The sequence below is a fragment of the Eschrichtius robustus genome, chromosome 11 (assembly GCF_028021215.1).
Source record: "Eschrichtius robustus isolate mEscRob2 chromosome 11, mEscRob2.pri, whole genome shotgun sequence".
Taxonomy (NCBI): Eukaryota; Metazoa; Chordata; class Mammalia; order Artiodactyla; family Eschrichtiidae; genus Eschrichtius; species Eschrichtius robustus.
The window spans coordinates 102,647,770-102,669,797 of NC_090834.1; the positions used below are offsets into that span (position 1 = coordinate 102,647,770).

The 22,028-nt window shown below is 38.3% G+C and overlaps 1 protein-coding gene across 3 annotated transcripts in view; it reads right to left on the minus strand.

Moving 5' to 3' along the window:
• The window catches only part of LPXN (leupaxin), a 42,499-nt gene that overhangs the window by 5,659 nt on the left and 14,812 nt on the right, over positions 1–22,028 (minus strand). For all 3 annotated transcript variants that reach the window (XM_068556708.1, XM_068556710.1, XM_068556711.1), the window contains exons 4-7: positions 14,871–14,970; positions 11,309–11,476; positions 10,225–10,398; positions 10,028–10,109 (exon numbers count right to left, since the gene is read on the minus strand). In XM_068556708.1, coding sequence (XP_068412809.1) covers positions 10,028–10,109; positions 10,225–10,398; positions 11,309–11,476; positions 14,871–14,970 — 524 coding nt within the window. The remainder of the gene's footprint in view (positions 1–10,027; positions 10,110–10,224; positions 10,399–11,308; positions 11,477–14,870; positions 14,971–22,028) is intronic.

Here is a 22,028-nt window from a genome sequence, read left to right on the forward strand (position 1 = left end):
CATATGATCATCTCAACAGATGCAGGAAAAGCTTTTGACAAAATTCAACACCCATTTATGATAAAAACTCTCCAGAAAGTGGGCATAGAGGGAACCTACTTCAACATAATAAAGGCCATATACAAGAAACCCATAGCAAACATCATTCTCAATGGTGAAGAACTGAAAGCATTTCCACTAAGATCAGGAACAAGACAAGGATGTCCATTCTAGCCACTCTTATTCAACATAGTTTTGGAAGTCCTAGCCACGGCAATCAGAGAAGAAAAAGCAATAAGAGGAATACAAATTGGAAAAGAAGAAGTAAAACTGTCACTGCTTGCCGATGACATAATACAATACATAGAAAATCCTAAAGATGCCACCAGAAAACTACTAGAACTAATCAATGAATTTGGTAAGGCTGCAGGATACAAAATTAATGCACAGAAATCTCTGGCATTCCGATACACCAGCAACAAAAAATCAGAAAGAGAAATTAAGGAAACACTCCCATTTACCACTGCAACAAAAAGAATAAAATACCTAGGAATAAACCTGTCTAAGGAGGCAGAAGACTCGTACTCAGAAAACTATAAAACACTGATGAAAGAAATCAAAGATGACATAAACAGATGGAGAAATACACCATGTTCTTGGATTGGAAGAATTAATATTGTGAAAATGGCTATACTACCCAAAGCAATCTACAGATTCAATGCAATCCCTATCAAACTACCAATGGCATTCTTCACAGAATTAGAACAAAAAATTTTACAGTTCATATGGAAACACAAAAGACCCCAAATAGCCAAAGCAATCTTGAGAAAGAAAAACGGAGTTGGAGGAATCAGCCTCCCTGACTTCAAACTATACCACAAAGCTACAGTAATCAAGACAGAATGGTACTGGCACAAAAACAGAAATATAGATCAATGGTACAGGATAGAATGCCCAGTGATAAACCCACGCACGTATGGGCACCTAATTTATGACAAAGGAGGCAAGAACATGCAATGGAGAAAAGACAGACTCTTCAATAAGTGGTGCTGGGAAAACTGGACAGCTACATGTAAAAGAATGATATTAGAACACTACCTAGCACCATACACAAAGTAAACTCCAAATGGATTGAAGACTTAAATGTAAGACCAGACACTGTAAAACTCTTAGAGGAAAACATAGGAAAAACACTCTTTGACGTAAACCACAGCAAGATCTTTTATGACACACCTCCTAGAGTAACGGAAATAAAAACAAAAATAAACAAATGGGACTTAATTAAACTTAAAAGCTTTTGCACAGCAAAGGAAACCATAAACAAGACAAAAGGACAACCCTCAGAATGGGAGAAAATATTTGCAAATGAAACAACAGACAAAGGATTAATCTCTAAAATATACAAACACCTCATGAAGCTCAATATCAAAAAAACAAACAATCCAGTTAAAAAATGGGTGGAAGACCTAAATAGACATTTCACCAAGGAAGACATACATATGGACAAGAGGCACATGAAAAGATGCTCAACATCACTAATTATTAGAGAAATGTAAATCAAAACTACAATGAGATATCACCTCACACCATTCAGAATGGCCATTATCAAAAAATCTAGAAACAATAAATGCTGGAAAGGGTGTGGTAAAAAGGGAACCCTCTTGCACTGTTGGTGGGAATGTAAATTGATACAACCACTATGGAAAACAGTATGGAGGTTCCTTAAAAAACTAAAAATAGAAATACCATATGACCCAGCAATCCCACTACTGGGCATATACCCTGAGAAGATCATAATTCAAAAAGACACATGTACCACAATGTTCATTGCAGCTATTTACAATAGCCAGTTCATGGAACTGACCTAAATGCCCATCAACAGATGAATAGATAAAGAAGACATGGCACATATATACAATGGAATATTACTCAGCCATAAAAAGAAACGAAATTGAGTTATTTGTAGTGAGGTGGATGGACCTAGAGTCTGTCATACAGAGTGAAGTAAGTCAGAAAGAGAAAAACAAATACTGTATGCTAACACATATATATGGAATCTAAAAAAAAATGGTACTGATGAACCTAGTTGCAGGGCAGAAATAAAGAGGTAGACATAGATAATGGACTTGAGGACATGGGGTGGGAGGGTGAAGCTGGGGTGATGTGAGAGTAGCATCGACATATATATACTACCGAATTTAAAATAGTTGGTTGCTGGGAAGCAGCAGCATAGGACAGGGAAATCGGTTCAGTGCTTTGCGATGACCTAGAGGGGTGGGATAGGGAGGATGGGAGGGAGGCTCAAGAAGGAGGGGATATGGGGACATGTGTATGCATATGGCTGATTCGCTTTGTTGTGCAACAGACACTAACAGTATTGTAAAGCAATTATACTCCAATAAAGATTAAGAAAAAAAAAAGATTTCTTTTAAATATATAAATATCTCAATCCTGAAAATTAATCCATACAAATAATTCAAGAGAAGAAAATTCTACGTTTAAAGATAGTCATTACAGGACTTCCCTAGTGGCGCGGTAGTTAAGAATCCGCCTGCCGATGCAGGGGACATGGGTTCGAGCCCTGGTCCAGGAAGATCCCACATGCTGCAGAGCAACTAAGCCTGTGCACCACAACTACTGAGCCTGCACTCTAGAGCCCGTGAGCCACAACTACTGAGCCGTGTGCCACATCTACTGAAGCCCGTGTGCCTAAAGCCCATGCTCTGCAACAAGAGAAGCCACCGCAACGAGAAGCCAAGCGCACCACAACGAAGAGTAGCCCCTGCTCGCCGCAAGTAGAGAAAGCCCGTGTGCAGCAACGAAGACCCAACGCAGCCACAAATTAATTAATTAATTAATTAATTAATTAAAAAAAATAGATAGTCATTACAACACTACTAAGACACCAGAAGTAATCTAACTATACTACTACAAGCACATTTATTGTAGTTGTTTTCAGTATTTGGAACTATAATGCTTCAATGAACATCTTCAGGCATATAATCCATTATAATTTGTTTACATAAAGAAAGCCCTAATGGAATAACCGATATTATTTAAATTATTATTATAAAATTATAAGACAGCATGGAGAAATAAGTTAAAAAAAAAGGAATTTCAGATACACTATATCTTTTGTATTCATAAATATTAATAAATGTAGAAAAAATATTGGTAGGGCAAATTTTTTGTTGCATTAGGTTAAGAAGGTAATAGATTATAAATGAAATTTTATGCAAAGTCTTCTTATTGTCTTTACATTAAAAAAAAGAAAAATATAATAAACTAATGCATCCTCAAGCACTTATTCAAGTGATATATTCCCTCTGCTTCAAAAATCACTTCCCAAGATACCCAGATGGTTTGGTTCTTCACTTAACTCAGGAGTCTGCTTAAGAGAACAACTGATCGGATCACCCTATTTCAAACAGAACCCTGTCACTCTCCCCACAACCTCTTTAACACATAGAGCAAGTTAGTTAATTAGTTAGTTAGTTGGCTAGTTTGATTATTGTCTGTCTTTCTCACTAGCATATATGCACCATGAAGGCAGGAACTTTGTTTTTTGTCATTGTCTCCCTAGCACCTAGAATAGTACCTGACACATACACAGTAGCTGCTCAATAAATATTTAACGAATGAGCAGACATGTGAACAATATTACAATGGCAAAATTGAGACCATCAGCTTCAGAAGAGGGTTGCCCCACTTCAAGATTAACTAGAACATGTATAAACAGGAGAAATTTTCTGGAAGAAACTCTCCTTAGCGTTTACAAGGAGAGTCTCCCTAAGACGAAGAGGACTATTAGCAGTCCCATTTGCGCAGGGAAGTACTTTGTACTGGTTCCAACTGAGGGCTCTCCCTACAGTATTAAATCAAAATTAGATTCTTCACAGCATTCCTCCCATTTTACAGGTGAGAAAAGGGAAGCTCAAAGAAATTACATATAACCAATGTCAGTGGAAGAGCTGAAATTCAAATCTAGGCCTAACTTCAAAGCCTAACTTGGATGTCACACCCCTAGCTTAAATGCATTCTGACCTTGACCTCTCTGTGGGAACTGAGAGTATTAGCTGAGCCCAAATATCATAACCCAATAACTTTGTAAATATGAGAGCTCTCTAACTGTGCCCCACCAAAACAGCATGTAAGCAAAACATGCACAGTGGATTGGAAAGCAGCCCATCCAAGAAACATTATTTCTAGAAATATGCTTTGATAGTAGCAGCCAGACCAAAAACAGGCAACAGGAGTAGCCAGGTTTGGGACCCAAATCATGTAGCTGCAGTGGTCTGTTATCTGCGGTCACTTTTTGATATGCCTTACCTTGTTCAACTATGCTTTCTTTGAAAAGCAGACAATTTAATAGACTTCTGAGGTCTCTATATCTAAGAATGTAAACTAATACTTTTATAAGCTGTCCTGTATTCTTCTTTTCTACCCCTGAGACACAGAAAAGCTCACTTTGCTTTTTCACTTTATCGAAGAATGTCCAGAGTCTGATCAAGTACAAAACTGAAAGCAGGCATGGGGGTTCCCTGGTGGCGCAGTGGATAAGAATCTGCCTGCCAATGCAGGGGACACAGGTTCAATCCCTGTTCGAGGAAGATCCCACATGCCGCAGAGCAACTAAGCCCGTGTGCCACAACTATGGAGCCTGCGCTCTAGAGCCCATGAGCCACAACTACTGAAGCCCGCGTGCCTAGAGCCCGTGTTCCGCAGCAAGAGTAGCCCCCGCTCACTGCAACTAGAGAAAGCCCGCGTGCAGTAACGAAGACCCAACGCAGCCATACATACATACATACATACATACATACATGAACTGAAAGCAGGCAGTCCTGCTATTTAAGAAAAACAAACCAACACCCACAACCATCTTTCTTGCTTTTGTGTGGCACACAAACTATAACGTGCATCCATCACCTGGAGAGTTTGTCAGTATGCTGACTGCTGGGCCCCATCCCACCCAGAGTTCCTGATTCAGTAGGTTTGGGATGGGCTCGAAAGTTTGCATTCTGGACAAGTCCCCAACGTGACGCTGATGCTTCCTAAAGCAAATGGCGTAAAACCGTGCTTGCCTATAAGTAGGTGTCACTCGAGAAAATTATAAGACATTCCGACTGACCTAGGAATGACCCTCATCTAGGCATTTACAGGGTATCTGGTCTCAAGAATGAGACAGCAGAGAAGTAACAGCCTCCGTTTCAACTCAGGTGAGTCTCAGGAGAGGAATCAAAAGCAATCAGCCAAACTTGCTGTGATACCCCTGCATTTAGTAATCCAATAAATTGAGGAAGTTTCAGCACTAACTTTCCTGGAGGCTCTCTCTGGGGCCAATTACCTCTGGAGGATGGATGAGAAACACTAACAATTAGAAGTGCCTTAGAGAGAAGAAGGGTGTTCATACTCTGCTGAGGCTCTTAGCCACAGGGGAAATTAGGGAGCACCTGCATGGCCTGGATAATGAACAATTAAAAAGAAAGACATAGGCACTGAGGACCTGGTCCCTGTGGGAGGACGCTAAGGCCCGATGTGCTTAGAAACTTGAACCTTAACAAGGAATTCTCTGAACTGAAACAAAAATGCAGACGAATTTAATTTCCCAGGAGGCTCAGTAGTTAAGCTGTCATTACAGAAACTTTGTGTGTGACTATGTGACTTGGGGCAAGGCAGGATGCCTTGGACTAATTAATGGACTAACCATATGGCAGGAGACCCATTTACAGAAAACAAAGGATGAAAACAAAAATACAACCCAAGAGGAGCTTCTGGTTAGTAAATGGCCTTTTTTGTCACTTGTCTCAGTAAGTATGTTTTAGGTGTGGCTTCATATTTTCATGTAAAGTCATAAATGACCAAATCAGCCTTGTCTGGTTAGAAGGGGTCCAAGTCAAAAACATTAAGAATTAGCTACCTTCATGGCACTTTCTGATCATCCTATGAATAGGGTATTTTTCTTTTGTATCTAACTTACGTCTCTTCTTGAAATATGTCTGCATCCTGTTATTCTGCTCTCAGGCAACTTCCACATCATAATCATCTGTGAGCAGTATTCACTTGCTGACTGTTCTACTCAACAAACCCTCAGACTTCTAAGGCTACCAATGCAATATAAACTGACCATGACTTAGATTAAATCTCAATGAAAAATGCTGCTTAACCAAAGTGCAATCTAAAAATGAAAGACCTAATGATTTGTGAAAAGCATTGAACAAGCTTCAGTGAGCAAGCAAATTACTACAAAGCACTTTGACAATGGATTTTATCAGTGCTACTCTATCCAGGTCTGTCTTCAAATAAAGTGTACCGTGTTGGTGCCAAGAAAGTAAAGAGACAACAACAGCAGAAGAGGGGCTGAGCCTCTGTCAAGGGGCAGTTATGATGGTGCAGAACAAAACATGGAACTTGCTGAAATGAGACCTGAATTTAAATTCCAATTCTTTGATTTTCTAGTTGCATGACTTTAAAAAAATCACTTTACCTCCCTGATGCTCAGTGTTTCCGTCTATAACTTGGTAAAATGTGGGATAAAATTATTCTCTCAAAGTTGTGGTGGGGATTAAATGAATAATAGTTAGGAATATACATAATAACCTGCCTGATATTTAGGACCTGACCTCCAGGAGAATGGCACAACACACAGGTATATCTTCACGCCCTCTTGAAACATCACCACAATAGTTAAAGAATTATTTAAAACAGAAAGACTCATAGGAAAAAAGAGAAAAGGAAAGGACATGCCACAGATGAGATATCAATAAAATTCTCCAAAATTTAAAGTAGGTATTAGAGTGGCATGTAGCTTGGCAGAAAGAAAAAACAAACTGAAACCTAAATCTCTGAAGAGGGGAGGTGCCAATAAAACTCAAGCCATCCTGAGCTCCAAAACATCAAAGGGGCTCAGGAACTGAATGCATAAAATAGTCTTCAAGGCTGAAAACAGGATTGGTGGAAAGTCCGAAGAGCTGTCAGAAAATCAGATCTCTCATCTTAGCATAAGATGCAGTGATTATTTCTATAAATTTCAAACCAGAGGGTCTCAACGATCAGGGATACTGGACATCATAAGAAAAGAAGTCAAGCTTTCTACTAAAAATTGAGAATTAAATAAAAGTTGGCATGCCGAATGGTGAAAACCCCATCCCCCAATCTCTTTTACTAACTTCTGTAATGTCAAAAGGAGAATAGAGGAGGATATCAGAGGAGGATGTCAGAGGAGAATATCTCTTTGGTAAAATTTATTCAAGATGAAAGACCTAAAATAGTCAGGGGTCCCACAGCAAAATGGCCAGAGCACCCTACCTGAGTACCATACAGTTGAGTCCACCAGTCAACACGTTCTGCCTTACCCACAGAGCTTCCAGTTAGCATTTTAGTGTCTCATTCATTCTTAAATAAAAAATGGGCAACCAAAGGTCAGCAGCATTTGGCAAAGACCATTGTAACAAGATATAAGGCATCAAGATGTAATAGACGTCAAAGTTCAAAGTGGGCTGCAAGACATCCCTCAAAGTAGATAGCCACGGACTATTTGCACAAATCTTGAACTCTGCACTCACACCTAGGATATCAAACAGGTAAAGAGAAAGGGAAATTGAGAGAGGGATTTCTTTGGAGAAAACTGTGCTATGTGTGCTCCACCACCACCACCAAGAAGCATGCGGTACGGTTCCGGCTGAGCTCAAGTCAAGAGAGGGAACTCAGTGGGACCACTCAGAGAGCTGGGTATGTGTCCCCTGCCATTAGTGGGATACAGTTGATGGTACTTGATTCATCCCAGGTGAGCATCTGGCTGAAGAGGCCTATGGCAGCTGAATAGAGTGATGCGCCTGAAATTAACTGCAGTCCCATTGACTGCAAGAGAAAGATGCAAGTTTCCCATGGTCCCTATTTGAAACTATGAGTGAAAGAGTTAATCTGGAACCATTATAATCATTTCTAAGTGATCACCTAGAGGGAACAATGAAAATCCTGCAGAAAAGAGTCTCTGTGGAATGGATCCTCAAAGATCCATGTGCTAAGGGGAGAACAGCCAGCCAAGACATGTAAAGGGCCACCAAGAATTTGTAATTGGATCCGGACTGAATCCACAAAAACATCCAAGTAAAAACAGAAAGTCAGAGTTAAATATCTGACAGGCCCGGAGAGCACAAAGCAAATTAGACAAGTTAGAACTTTCCTGCCCTCCAATCTCACCTCTGTCACCCCCGTTTCAACCCTGGAGCGGTCAGCTATCAAGATTAGCAGTGGGTATGAGAGTGGAAGCAAGAAAGGACCAATGAAAGGCCACAACCCCCTTCCCTGGCCTCCTGCAGCTTAAAGGCCCCACCAGGGGAGAGTGTAGCTGTCACTTTAAAGTTGGAAAGCTCAGCTCTTACACAGACTGAATTACCTAAGGACTCAGATTTGTGTTTTGTGTCTTAAATTGATTTTCTATTTAGAAGAGTTTATTAAGAACAATAAAAAAAGACATGGGACTGCCCAAATCTTTATTTAGAAGAAAACTTTTCCCACTGAGTTAATTCTAAAAGGACAGGAACAGAAAAAATAAAGAAGCTTTCTGATTCCATGCATGAATCATATTTGTTCAAAAGAAACATAAAAAGAAGTCAGAAAAAAAATCAAGAAAATTCAGAAAACAGAAGGAAAAAAAGCTTGCAAAAGGGGAAAAACAGGTCACATAGAAAGGATCAGGAACAAGAACAAAATTTTAAGAAAAAACTTCTCAACCATGGAAGCTGGAAGACAGTGAAGCAATGTCTTCAGAATGATGAAGGGAAATAGTTTCCACCTAGAATTCTATGTCCGGGCAACTTAAGGTAGACAAAATATTTTCAGGTATTCAAGGTTTCAAAACGTTTACCTCCTATTCATTCTTTCTCAGAAGCTACTGGAGGTGTGCTCCACCAAAATAAAGGCAATAACATGTATTGAAAGATAGAGGGAAATAGTAAAAATAATTCCCAAGATACCGGCCCAGAATAACGGCTTCTCAGCAGGCCTGAGGAGAAACCGTTTTAGGCAGGAGCAGGAGGAAAAAAGCCTCCTGGACAGACGTCTCCAAGAAGAAAACAAATGGAACTGACATACTACCAGATGTGGTGGACCCTTTTGGGAAGGATTTCACAGCTCTGTCAGATAAATTAGTGATAAGTACAATGAAAATTAAGCTAATGAAAAAGGGATCCAAATATTAACTTCAGGAAAAAAACAAATGTGTATGAAAAGGACACCATGATAATGATAATCATCATCATTACCAGGCTCCATGCGCCAGGCACTGTTGTAAACGCTATACTGATACTGTCTCTTAAAATCTTCATAATGATCCTAGAAGGTAAGCATTATTATTAGGCCCATTTTACTCATGAGGAAAGTGAGGTACAAAGAGGTTAAATGACTTGAACAACATCACATAACTGATAAATACCACAGCCCAGATTTGAACAAGACAGTCTAACCCCAAAATCCATGCTCTACTATATCAGTTTGTTACGTGGCTCAGCTGTGAGCCATATTTATGTGACTGTCAACATATACACACTGAATACTGATCTGACCTCTAATTATGACCTACTTATAAGTGAGAGAATGGGGGAGGAATTATGTTGGGGGTAGGTGGGGTAGTAATAAAATTTCTAAATCCTCATCTCTCCTGGTAGAAAGTTAATACATAATGGTTAAAACTGGGGGAAAAAAAAATCAGTATGTAGTAATATATTATTTAAAACATACAAATAAATAATAGAAGAAGCTAAAAAATTTACAGAGGAGAACTGGATTTGGCAGTGGAAAAAGGAAAAGCAAGGGACTGTTCTTTTTAATATTACTCTTGAAGTAATATTTGCATTTTTAAACTATGCATTTGTATTTCTTTGATTAAAAAAGTCAATTTAAACAAAATTCATCAATGTTGGAAAAAGGTAGGGAGGGATGGCACTTGGTACTGAAATGGGCACTTGGATGGTAGAGGCAAGAACCAGGACCAACAAAGCAGATCAGGGAAAAGCTCTGCTGGTCTTCTTGTAACCACCCTGGGTCATACCTTCTTCACCAAACACCTCTCCACAGTGAGCGCAGAAGAAGTGCTCTGGGTGCCAGGTTTGGTTCATGGCCGTCAGCACTTTCTGGAAAAGAAACACACCGGAGAGATTAAAATGCTACAGAGCTGTAAAACCTGACCCCAGCTCTAAGCGAGGAGTAAAAGCTACATGAAAGCTGGGGGGAGGGCGGTTTACTTACATCCAGGATGGGAGCTCCACAGTAAGCACAGCGCGGAGAGAAAAGGTGGTGGTAGTCCTTGGGGCAGTAGGCCAAGCCACTCCGCTCAAAGAAGGGACTGGAGCCGATCTCTCTTTTGCAGTGAGCGCAGACAAAGTGCTCCGGATGCCACGCTTGCCCTAGAGCATGGATCACCTGGAGAACAAAACAAGGCCTGGCAAGCGGGGGCCCAGTTGGGGGCTCTAGGGTCCATAGGGGGCACGACTCTGGAGGGCGCTCTTCCAACAGTATTCCATGTAAACGACTCCCCCTGGAGTTGCACAACACTGAGGCCTAGACCTAGGTCTCTTGTCCGTACTTTATGGATAATAAAACAGTGCCCAACTTTCCTGAGCGATCACACTGAGAAAGGCCTATAAATGATCATTCCCACTATACTGCCCCAGAGGATGGGAGAAACAAAACAGAGCATCACAGTGATGGACAAGAGATAACTAACCATACCTTGGCATGGAAGGGACCCCTGGAAGAGGAGAAGGCCAATGACAGTTTTCATTCCTCTGATCTGAACACCTCACCTCACACCCCATGCAAAATCAGGTCTCAAAGCCCTTTTTTATGGTTTTGGTGAAGGATGATGCCCGAGCAGGGGTCTGTGGCCATGATATGGAGCCGAGTGCAGCTAAAAATCGAAATCAATTGATTTACACCCAGAATGTCTGAACAGAGGGAGCAGTGAGAAAGTTCCTCTGGGTGAAGGCAGTACAAGAAATTGGTTAAGAGCTCAAACTCGGGAGCCAGACTCTCCTGGGTTTGGATCTTACCTCTACCTCCTACTAGACCTTGGACATGTCAGTTAATGACCCTGAGTCCTCGGGTTCCTCATCTTTATAAAGGGCTTGTGGCCACTGAAGGGCTAATGTGACCATTAAATAAAGGAATACTTGTAAAGTGCTTTGTTCAGTGCCTGGAGCACAGTAAGGGATCAGTAACTATTACTAAACTGTCTTAGAATATAAGGAGAAAGAACAATCCTTAGTGGGATGGAGACAGACATACACACAGACATAGACGGCTGTAGGATCAACGTCTTGGCCTATCCCACCTTTCCAGCAATCGGTTTCCAGCAGGAAACACAATGGCCCTTGGGCACTGTCGCAATTCCAAGGTCCTGCAGTTCCTGCTCCAAACCCCCCAGCATCGAGTCCAGGGAGGCCTTGTGATCCTGCTTGTCTGGTAAGTGCTTCTTGCTGGTATCTGCTTTCACTGTAACCTGTGTCAGGAAGAGAACCACAGAGACAGTCATCCTCACTGGCATCTTCTGCACGATCCCTTAGTCTTTCGCTAGCCTTCCTCCAACGCACTGGGAGAATCTAACATTGTAACACCAATAAAAATGCTTTCATTTCCTTCTCATTCTAAGTTCCTCAGGGCAAATGAAATCTGACTAATCTTCCTCTGTTTGCAAATCTTTTCTGGCAATAGGAAATTGAATATATGAAGATGATACTTTATCTCTTATGATGACCACAGGTCAACAATTAACCTTATTTTCTTTTTATTCATTTATTCTGCAGTATTTATTGGGCACCTGGTTTGTGCCAATCACTGCTCTAGGCTCTTGGTGTAGAACAATGTACAAGACCAACCAAGTGTCTGCCCGTCATGCAGTTTACATTCTCTGGGTAATAGACAATAAGCAATTAAAGAAATAAATATATGATGTATATCTCAGGTGGAGATAAGATGTAAGTTATATATTGAGACAAATGACAGAGGGTGGAATGGAGAGGAAAAACGGATTTAGATGAGGGTGATCAGAGAAGGCTCTCTAAGGAGGTGATATCTGAGCAGATATTTGAGTGATGTACTGAGATCTAGAAATATTGATATTTGTGGGAAAAGCATTCCAGAGGGAAAGAAGGCCCAGAGGAAGGAGACAGTCTGACACATAAAAAGAAAAGTAAAAAAGGTCAGTAGGGCTAGAGCAGAGGGAGTGAGAATGAGTGAGTCAGGAAAAAATGATGGAAAAAGAGGCAAAGATCACATAGGGCCCTCAGGATAAAAGCTGCAGTTCTATTCCAAGGGTGATGGAACCATTTTGTTTCAAGCATGAGCGTGAAAGAATCTGATTTACAAGATCCTTGTGGTAGCCGAGTGAGGAATTAGGTGTGGGCAAGCCAGAGTGGAATTAGAGGCACTAGTCAGGCAGGAGACCATTATAACAGCTCAAACTAGAAATGACTTGGACCAGTGTCAGTGGAGAAGGTGGTGAAAGCTGTCAGATAAGACTTGCTGATGGATTGGATTTATTAAAGCAAAACTCCAAAACAGTTATTATAAAACGTTCAAAGGAAAAACCTCAAATTACAAAACAGAACAAATTACAAATTGCCCAACTTATCCTTCGTCAACTCTGGTCCTGAGATTCCATCTCTCTCAACTCCTTTCCAACTGGGCTACTGCAACCATCTATCTAATACTTCCTGATCAGAGAACTACGATGATTCTCCATTGCTTCCAGCATGGAATTTGCAGCATCAGATGGGCATTCTAAGTCTCCCATCCACTGCCCTCACTTTACCTTTCCAATCTCATCTTTTATTACTCCGTAAAAAGCCTCCATTGTTTAAAGCCAGCCAGGTTCCCTGCAGTCTCCTGAATGTGATCTGTTACTGTCTGCCTTCAGGCCTCTACTTATCCACTTTTTACTGCTTGGAATAACCTCACATTAGCTCACTAATCCAAAATGCTCATTTCCCTTCAAGAATCTTATCATATGACACATTTCCTTCCTCCTCTATTATATAATGTTAGTTAATGCTGAAGAGAGTAGTGTTCAAAAGGTTAACAGGGAAAAGGCCTGAAAGTACCTAAGTAAAAACACAATAATGTATCTATAGCTACACATCGTACATTTACATCTATAGCTATTTGCTGGTATATTCCAGAGTACTTTTGAAAGGGTATGTAAAAAGTAGAAAATACTGACTACCTCCAAGGGGCAGAACTGGATGGCTAGGAACAGCTCACTGTAAACTTTTGTACTTTTGATTTTTGTACAGTGTAAAGGTATTCAAAAAATAAACAGATATTTTTTGAAAATGTAAATAAACCAAGACACGTGCTAAACCAATTTAAAAACACCACACAATTAAAACTCCTAGTGCAGGGACTTCCCTGGCAGTCCAGCGGTTAAGACTCTGCACTTCCAATGCAGGGGACGTGGGTTCGATCCCTGGTCAGGGAACTAAGATCCCACATACAGAGCGGCATGGCCAATAAAAAAAAAAAAATTCCTAATGTAGATTTTTTTCTAGTATTTTCAGATATACAGTGCAATGAGGAATGCACCCAGCTTTACTGTAGACATTAAAGAAACCTTGTTTCTGATATTTATTCATTTGTCCCTCTAATAAGTACGCATTATTCATAATGTATCAGGAACAGTGCTGGGCATTGGAAGTCCAAACGTGAGCCACAGAGATAAGCTTCCTGCCCTTCCAATCACACACATTTTTATACACTGCCCTGAAACTATTTCATGCTCATTTCATGGGTACATATCATATCCCCCAACCAATTCAGAATGGATGGATTCTCTATCTCAAGAATTCTAGCTCAATATTCTGTAATAACCTAAATGGGAAAAGAATTTGAAAAGGAATATATACCTGTATATGTATAACTGAATCACTTTGTTGTACACCTGAAACTAACACAACACTGTTAATCAACTATACTCCAACATAAAATAGTTTAAAAAAAGAATGAATTCTAGATGATAATTCCCTTAATAAATTCTTAGGTCCATTTATGTGAGTTCCATTCCCTGCCAGGCCAGTGAGCTTGCCACCCATGCTCTGGAGACTAGAACAAGGGGGCAGATTTTATCTCAGTATGAGTTTAGGACTCATCCTTCCTACTGTCAAAGCCACACTTTGCTCTCCCTTGCTCTGACCCAGCTAGCCCACAGGTGTCCTCCATCCCACTCAGGGGGTTCTCTTTAACAGCCCTTCCACGCTTTATCCAGCTTTAGTGGCAAACAATCTGTCTTTTATTCTATAAATGTCACAGAGTCTTATGCCTCATTTTATCAAGCACACTCCAAGCCCCTTGAGATCAGAACCCGTATCACAGTGTCTTTTATGTCCAGATAATACACCTTAAAAAAACTGATACAAATGAACTTATATACAAAACAGAAATGGACCCACAGACATAACAAACAAACTTATGGTTACCAAAGGGGTAAAGGGGTGGCGGGGGCTAAATTACGAGTTTGGGATTAACATATACACATTACTGTATATAAAATAGATAACCAACAAGGACCTGCTGGATAGCACAGGGAACTATACTCAATATTTTGTAATAACCTATAAGGGAAAAGAATCAGTTTTATATATACATACACACACACACACACACACACACACACACATAACTGAATCACTTTGCTGTACACCTGAAACTAATACAACACATTGTAAATCAAGTATACTTCAATTAAAAAAAAATACATAGTACAAATTTGAGTTCATCCATTGAATTAAATTTAGTATGGGAAAATGAATAATGACTTAGAAGAGTTTCTCAAGGGGGAATGCAGAGCTGAGTCCACAGAGATGAGACCCTGATGGCTGTATCACAGGGACTGTGCTCACCTGGGTCTGCATTTCACACAGGTGGGCCATCAGCTCCTCCAACTGCACAGCTGCTGAGGTTTTAGGAGGTGGTGGTGATTCCTTTGGTTCTTGGACCTCACTATAGGGAGAAAACAAAAAGTCATACCAACACATCAAAACTCAAATAAATGTTAGGCCATGCATAAAATACCAGAAAACGCAGTTTTAACTATTAACCCCTTAGATATGACTAAAACTAGAGACAGAGACTATTTTTAACAAATAGGTACTAAACATCTGAACAAGGTCTCTCTGCCTTTGTCTCCATGTCTCCCTCTGGCCGTCTCAAAAACTGACTATTGTTCTCAAGTGCATGAAGAAAAGTGCCGGACCTGTAGCTGGGTGGCCATTCTCCCCCAACAACCAGGAAAAAAGCAGCCTCTGAAAAGAGTTTGAAGACCACGGTCCAATGTGTATTTTTTATTTTAACAGCATTCTTTTTTAAACTATAAAGTATTATATCTTCTTTCAGTTATTGTCAAGTGAAAGACAAAAAATAAATATAATATATATACTATATACTTATATAATATGTTTAATATATATTTATATAACATATAATAACATTTATATAATATATAAAATACATAAAAATAAATAAATACAGGGAAGACATTGGTCCATGGGCCCCAGAAACAGTAAACAGATTTTTATTCTAATATCTGCATAATCATTAGTAAAATTAATCATGTGTGAGGACACAAAATAGTCTAATAAATTCTAAGAAGTAAGTCATACAGACCATATTCTGTATACTTAAATAAAAATAAAGTAATTCTTGGGAGAAAGAAAAAATTAACAATTTTCAAACTGTTTAGAAATAGCTATAAAATCACACATGCTCTTCAGAGTTGAAAGCAAAATGTTATTGAAAGGAAAAATATAAATAGACTTAGGTGCAATATTGAAAAATAAAAAAGACCAGAAGCAAATGAAACATCCAACTCAAGACTCTCAAAAAATAAAAAATAAAATAATAATTAAACAGAAGGAATAAAAGCATAAATCAATTAAACAGAAAACAAACCAAAAAAACTAACAGCTTTTTGGGAGCGTTGTATAAATTACCAAGTACATAATAAAATATGGAAAAATCACCCAACAGGTTCAATGAATATCTCAGAAACTTGGTACTAAAACCAAAGACAGAATGGTGTGCATGTGTGTGTGTGTGTGTGTGTGGTAGTGTGCATACCAGTCATCCAAGAATGGTTCAACATTACGTAAAGGATTATTATAATTCATTATACTAACAGAAAAAGAGAAAATCTTTATAAACATATTGAGAAGTACTGAAAAGCAATTGAAAACAAATTTAACCACCATTCTTGTTGTTGAAGATCGAGGAGAAGAAGAAAAATTCCATAACCTGACAAAATATGTCTATAAAAATCTATAACAAGCCTCATATTTAATAGTCAAATACTAAGCACATTTCTAATTCAGGGAAGAGGAGGACAAGGCTCCTACCCTCATTGATAGTCTCCAATATTATTCCAGAATGCATTAGCAAATGCATTTAAAAGTAAAGATAAGAGATTTATATATTTTAAAGAAAAACGTAAAGCACTCTCACTCTTTTTAAATATATAATAATATTCCTAGAAAATGACAGATAAATGATATAACAACTATTATAATGAATTTTTAAAAATCAGGATGGCTACTAGATACAAGAATAAAATGAAATAATTCGTGTCTTTCCTATAGACCAGGGGTAACTGATTTGAAGATTCAATGAGGAGAAAAATGTGTTCACAATGCCAAGAAAAAAATATATTAAGTATTAAAGAATAAATCTAACAAGAAATGTGTAAGATTTCTATGAAGAAAAATCACTAAAAACAAGACCCACCTAAATAAAGATGCATAATATGATGTCAGTTTCTCCCAATTAAACTATAAATTCAATATAATCCATACAAAAATTATAATCGAATTATTCAAGTTAATAGGCTGATGCTAAAATTCAATACAAGCGAGAACACTCAAGGCAATTTTGAAGAAAGAAAAAAAAAAACAGGGATAACTTGCCCCAGTAGATGCGGTATCCTATAGAGTGATAATAATTTAATTTGTGTGATGTTGGTAAAGAAACAGACAAGTAGAACAAAAGTAGGGTAGACTAGAAAACCCAGAAACAGACTCTGGTACCTATGAGCACATTGCATATGGTAAACCTGGCATTTCAAATAATCAGGAACAGACTATTAGAATCAAGGTGCATGATAACCTATTTGGAACACAATAAATTTAGATCCCTAACACACTGTACGCACAAATGTGTTTTTAATGAATTCAAGATATAAATGTTTAAACAAAAATACTAGAAGAAAATGGAGGATTTTTTAATAATTTGGAGTGATAAAGACTTTCCTAAGAAAGGCATAAAACTCCCAAGTGATGTCAAAAAAGAAAAAATATTGATAAAGATAGTATTAAAAAATTTAACATGAATAAATATTTAAAACATAAACAATATTCAAATATTTAAAAGTTGATTAATCAATAGTAAAAGTATAATGCAAAAGAAACCTGAGCTAAGGATTTTTTAAAAAGTAAGTTTCAGAAAAAGAAATTTGAATGTTTACTACATAAAAATATACTCAATCTCAATCTTTAATATGCAAATTAAATGGTGAGATACCATTTTTTTCCCATGAATCAAAGTTTTGAAAGATTGACAATATGCAGTGTTGGCAAAAGTCAGGGTTATATCTACACAGATACATTTAAATATATTATAGGTAGCTACATAAGTTATAAAACCCTTTGCAAGGTAGCATCTATCAATATTTCAAATGCATATACCCTTGGATTCAGCAATTTCACTTCTAAGACTCTATCCTACAGAAAAATTGGACATATCTATAAAGATATACGTACAAGGACATTCCTTAAAACACAAAAACAGAATAGTTTTTATGAGCAAATTAAAACTAAATGAAAATATAGTCAAATAAATTATGGTCCACCCATGCTATGGAATAACCCTGCAGCTGCTAAAAAGAATGCCCACATAGAATTTTATGAACTAAGGAAGACTTCTCATTTATATTGTTAACTTAAAAAAGCAAGGCCCAGAACAGTATGAAAAATATCCTTCCATTTATCTAATTTTAAAAGCACAGATACATAAATATGAATATGCATACACAAAGTTCTGTAAGAAGACATACCTACCGGCACAGTTACCTAAGGAGCTGGTAATTAGGTGGTGGGAGGAAAGACTCTACTGGAGGTGGTCTCACATCTTACCCTGTATATTTTGCATTTCTTTGACTTTTTTTTTTTTTTTTTTTTTTGGTGGTGCCAGCGTGGCTTGCGGGATCTTAGTTCCCCAACCAGGGATTGAACCCGGGCCCAGCAGTGAAAGCACAGAGTCCTAATCACTGGACCACCAGGGAAGTCCCTTCTTTGACTTTTTTTAAAGACTATTTTTTAGGGCAGTTTTAGGTTTACACTAATATTAAGCAGAAGGTATCTCTCTGACTTTTTATATACGTGAGTTTATAAAATAACTGTGTACATGAAGTTGTATTTTCAACACAGAGGTCCTCTATACTAGAAAAGAAACAATCATGAAAACAGATGAGGCATCACCAGTACAATTCTCACGTATATCTTAGTTATACACACATGCACACATTCATAAATAACGATTCCATAAACAACCTTCCGTATACTACATTAATACAGTTACAGTGTTGTGAGTGAGTCCTACTAAAATTATTTTTAAATATAAAATTAATACGTTAAATGTAGAACATTTTTAAACTGCAGAGGAATACAAAGAAAAAACTAAACCACACATAATCTTCCTTTTGAGAGGCAGTTAATACTCTAGACATGCTGGCTTATATTTTTACACTCTTCTATGATTGTGTATGATTTTAGAAAATTTGAATATTACTGTTTTTTTCATGTTTTAAAGTTAACATTTTTCCATACCCTTATGCACATCCTTATCTGTCCTTTGCAAACGTAATAGTTAACATTTATTGAGTGTGTACACTACACCAGGCACTCTGTAAAGGGTTTTACACATGTTCTCTTTAAATCCTCATAAAAACCTTAAAGGTAAGTTTTATCACTCCCAGATGAAAAAACTGGGGCCTAGAGAAGTTAAAAACTTTGCTCTACCCAATACAGATGGCAAATAACAGAGTTTGGGCCTGGACACTCTGAAGCTTGTGTTTTCTATCACTAAATTATCTTTTTAAATGATATATAAAGGCTATATAGTTTTCAAATGCATAATGTGCCATAATTTATTAAAATCAATCACTTATTGTTAGATACCTAGATTGCTTCTGATTTTCACTGTTATAATCAATACTGCTACATAAATATTTGATATTTATTTCCATAGAGTACACTCTGAGAAGTGGAATCACTGGGTTATACAGGTAACTGACTCCGGAATAATGTTTGCAATTAACATTAACCAAGAAGCTTAGCTAACAACCCACCAAACTGTGTGTGTGTGTGACAGAGACACACACACACACAAAGCAATAAATAAAACCAAATATTCTACGTCTTTCACTAAATATATTTTCAAAAATGACAACAAAGTCTTACTACTTTACTTATTTTTATGTATTTATCAGCTGGGGAAAAAGTAGAAGGAAGATGCTTATCTTCCTCTCTTAAGAAAAAAAGACTATCTCTTGGGTACAACATGTCCTGCTACTGACTCAGTTTGAGTATTTAACAAGGAAAATTTAGGAGGAAGTGGATCTCTTCCCTTCTTAAAAGACTTTGTCTTTTAGGTACAACATGGCTTCCTGCCCCTGACTCAGTTTGAGTATTTAACAAGGAAAATTTAGGAGGAAGTGGATCTCTTCCCTTCTTAAAAGACTTTGTCTTTTAGGTACAACATGGCCTCCTGCCCCACATAAGCTTGGGTTTTTTTTTTTTTTTTTTTTGGAGTAGGGGTGTTTAATCTAAGAACAAAAATGGTCAGGTGACTGATTACAAGTGACTGATTTAGTTCTTGGAGGTTTCCAACAAAGTACGGAGGAGCTCTCTCTCACAACTCTTTTCAGTCATAATCCCTTAGTAATTGCTGCCACAGGCATGTGTCTTGGAAATACAAAAGGCAGCAGGACTGGGAACACATTCTTCTGCCCTGTGCCCCAGCGTAGAATAAATGTAGTTTCTTAGATGGGTCTGTATAATCCTAAAAACCTGTCCATCTCACAGGTGGGGTATACTTGTGCTTATTGAAAGAACTCTTACTGGTTTCTAACCAGACTCCTAGTGCATTGTGTAAAGAGAAATAGATCATTGCCAAAATACCCTAAGAGTAATTGTGTCAACAATATAAACTTCTAAATAAGAAATGAGAGACCTTGAAGAGTTGATGTTTGCATCACTACAGGAAATGTTTGTGAAAAGAGAGAAACCTCAAATCTCCTTTGATTTGTCCCCAGACCTATTGAAGATGATAAAGGCGCTTAGCATGCCATCAGCAACAACTTCGTTACTCAGAGGTTTTAATAATACAAATACAAGAGATGCGTTTAAAAAAATCCAGACTTCTCAAGTGAGGGGCTTCATTTTTTTCCCCCATTCATTCCTCTGCAATATTTTTATGAAGTCTCCCTCCCTATTCTTACCAAAATTATTTCTGTTCATATAAAAGATACATTTCTAAATACTATCATATTGTTATATTCTCAACTAGTATTTCAAGGTATTGGTACTTTTAAAGTTGAAACTAACGTTTGGTTAATTTAAGCAAGCCAGAGGAAATGGTGGAAACAATGCAGGAATCTTGTTTCTGTGTCTCATGTTCCATCTGTACACGTGAGCCTTATTGGCTCTGAATTATACCAGCCTCGGGTTTGTATCAGTCCATTACATATTTACTAGGCCACCTGGATTTCATATCACTCTCCCACTCAGATCTACGCAATAAGTATCATTCAGTAATGGTTAAGTACATCGATCAAGGTCCACTCAGGAAAATACAAACACTAGGAGTAAGAAGAAGGAATTCAATCTAGAAATTTGATTACACAGGTGATGGGAGAGCTAAGAAGCAAACAGAAAACACTGAGGGAACCCAGAGATTAGCTACAGCAGGAAGCCATGAGGCCAAAGGGACAAAGCAAAGAGGCAAAGTTACCAGAGCCCAGGAGCCCAGGTTAATAGGCATAAACTGGAACCAAAACAGACCTGTTTTTCTCCAGCTGAAGCCATAAAAGTAGATATAACTGCTGACAGAGACACTGTGGAGAGAGAGACTGGGGGGAGCAAAGGCCCTAAATTTCCCTGCCTTTCACCCTCCAGTCTCTCCACAGTGCCTCCCATTGGTTGAAACCAGTAAAAGCCTACAGACCCTGGAGCCTGGAAAACCCAACCTGCAGGGTTCAGCTCCCCTGGAGTACAGAGCAGAACAAGAGAAGAGGGAGAAAGGGGTCTGATGGGAAACAGATCACAGATTTGTACTACAGAGGAGGGGGTGTCAATAAGTTACCATTGGCATGCCATCAACTGATCACAATGCCAGATATACAGGAAAATGGCTGTTGGTTGGGCCGGTTCTCATACGTTCCTGTGTTTATTAGTATTTCCATTAAAGTCTTGGTTTCCTCAATTTAAAAAAAAATCAGTATTAACTGAGAGCCTATTGTGTACCAGGTACTGTTTTGTTGTTGTTGTTGCTTTGCTTTGTTTTCATGTTTTTACAAGGGGGAGAGACAGGAAGGCCTAGGAGACACGCCCACCAGGCAGCTTCCTAGAACTGGAATTAGCTGGCATATGTATTAGTAAATTGGCCTCACTCCCATCAAAGTAGAAAGTGCCTTAAAGTGGGGAGTTGTAAAAAGACTTCAAAAGATAGCACAGGTCCTTCCCTTATTTTTACACCGTGTGTGCACTATTGGTGGCAATTCTGAAACCAAATAATATGTGGTGTAGTACTCTTCACCAAGCATGGACCTTTACTACCTACATTTTAAACCCTTTGTTTCCCAGAATGCTGTCTCACTTTTTTTTAAAAAATTGCAAGCTATAACTGAAGAGAGAACAGGAAAAGTGGCCTTTTAATTTTTTTAGACTGTCAATTCTGCTTTGGCCAGAAGAGATAATTTAGTAAGTGGATCTGTTTCAATAAATAACTTTTAT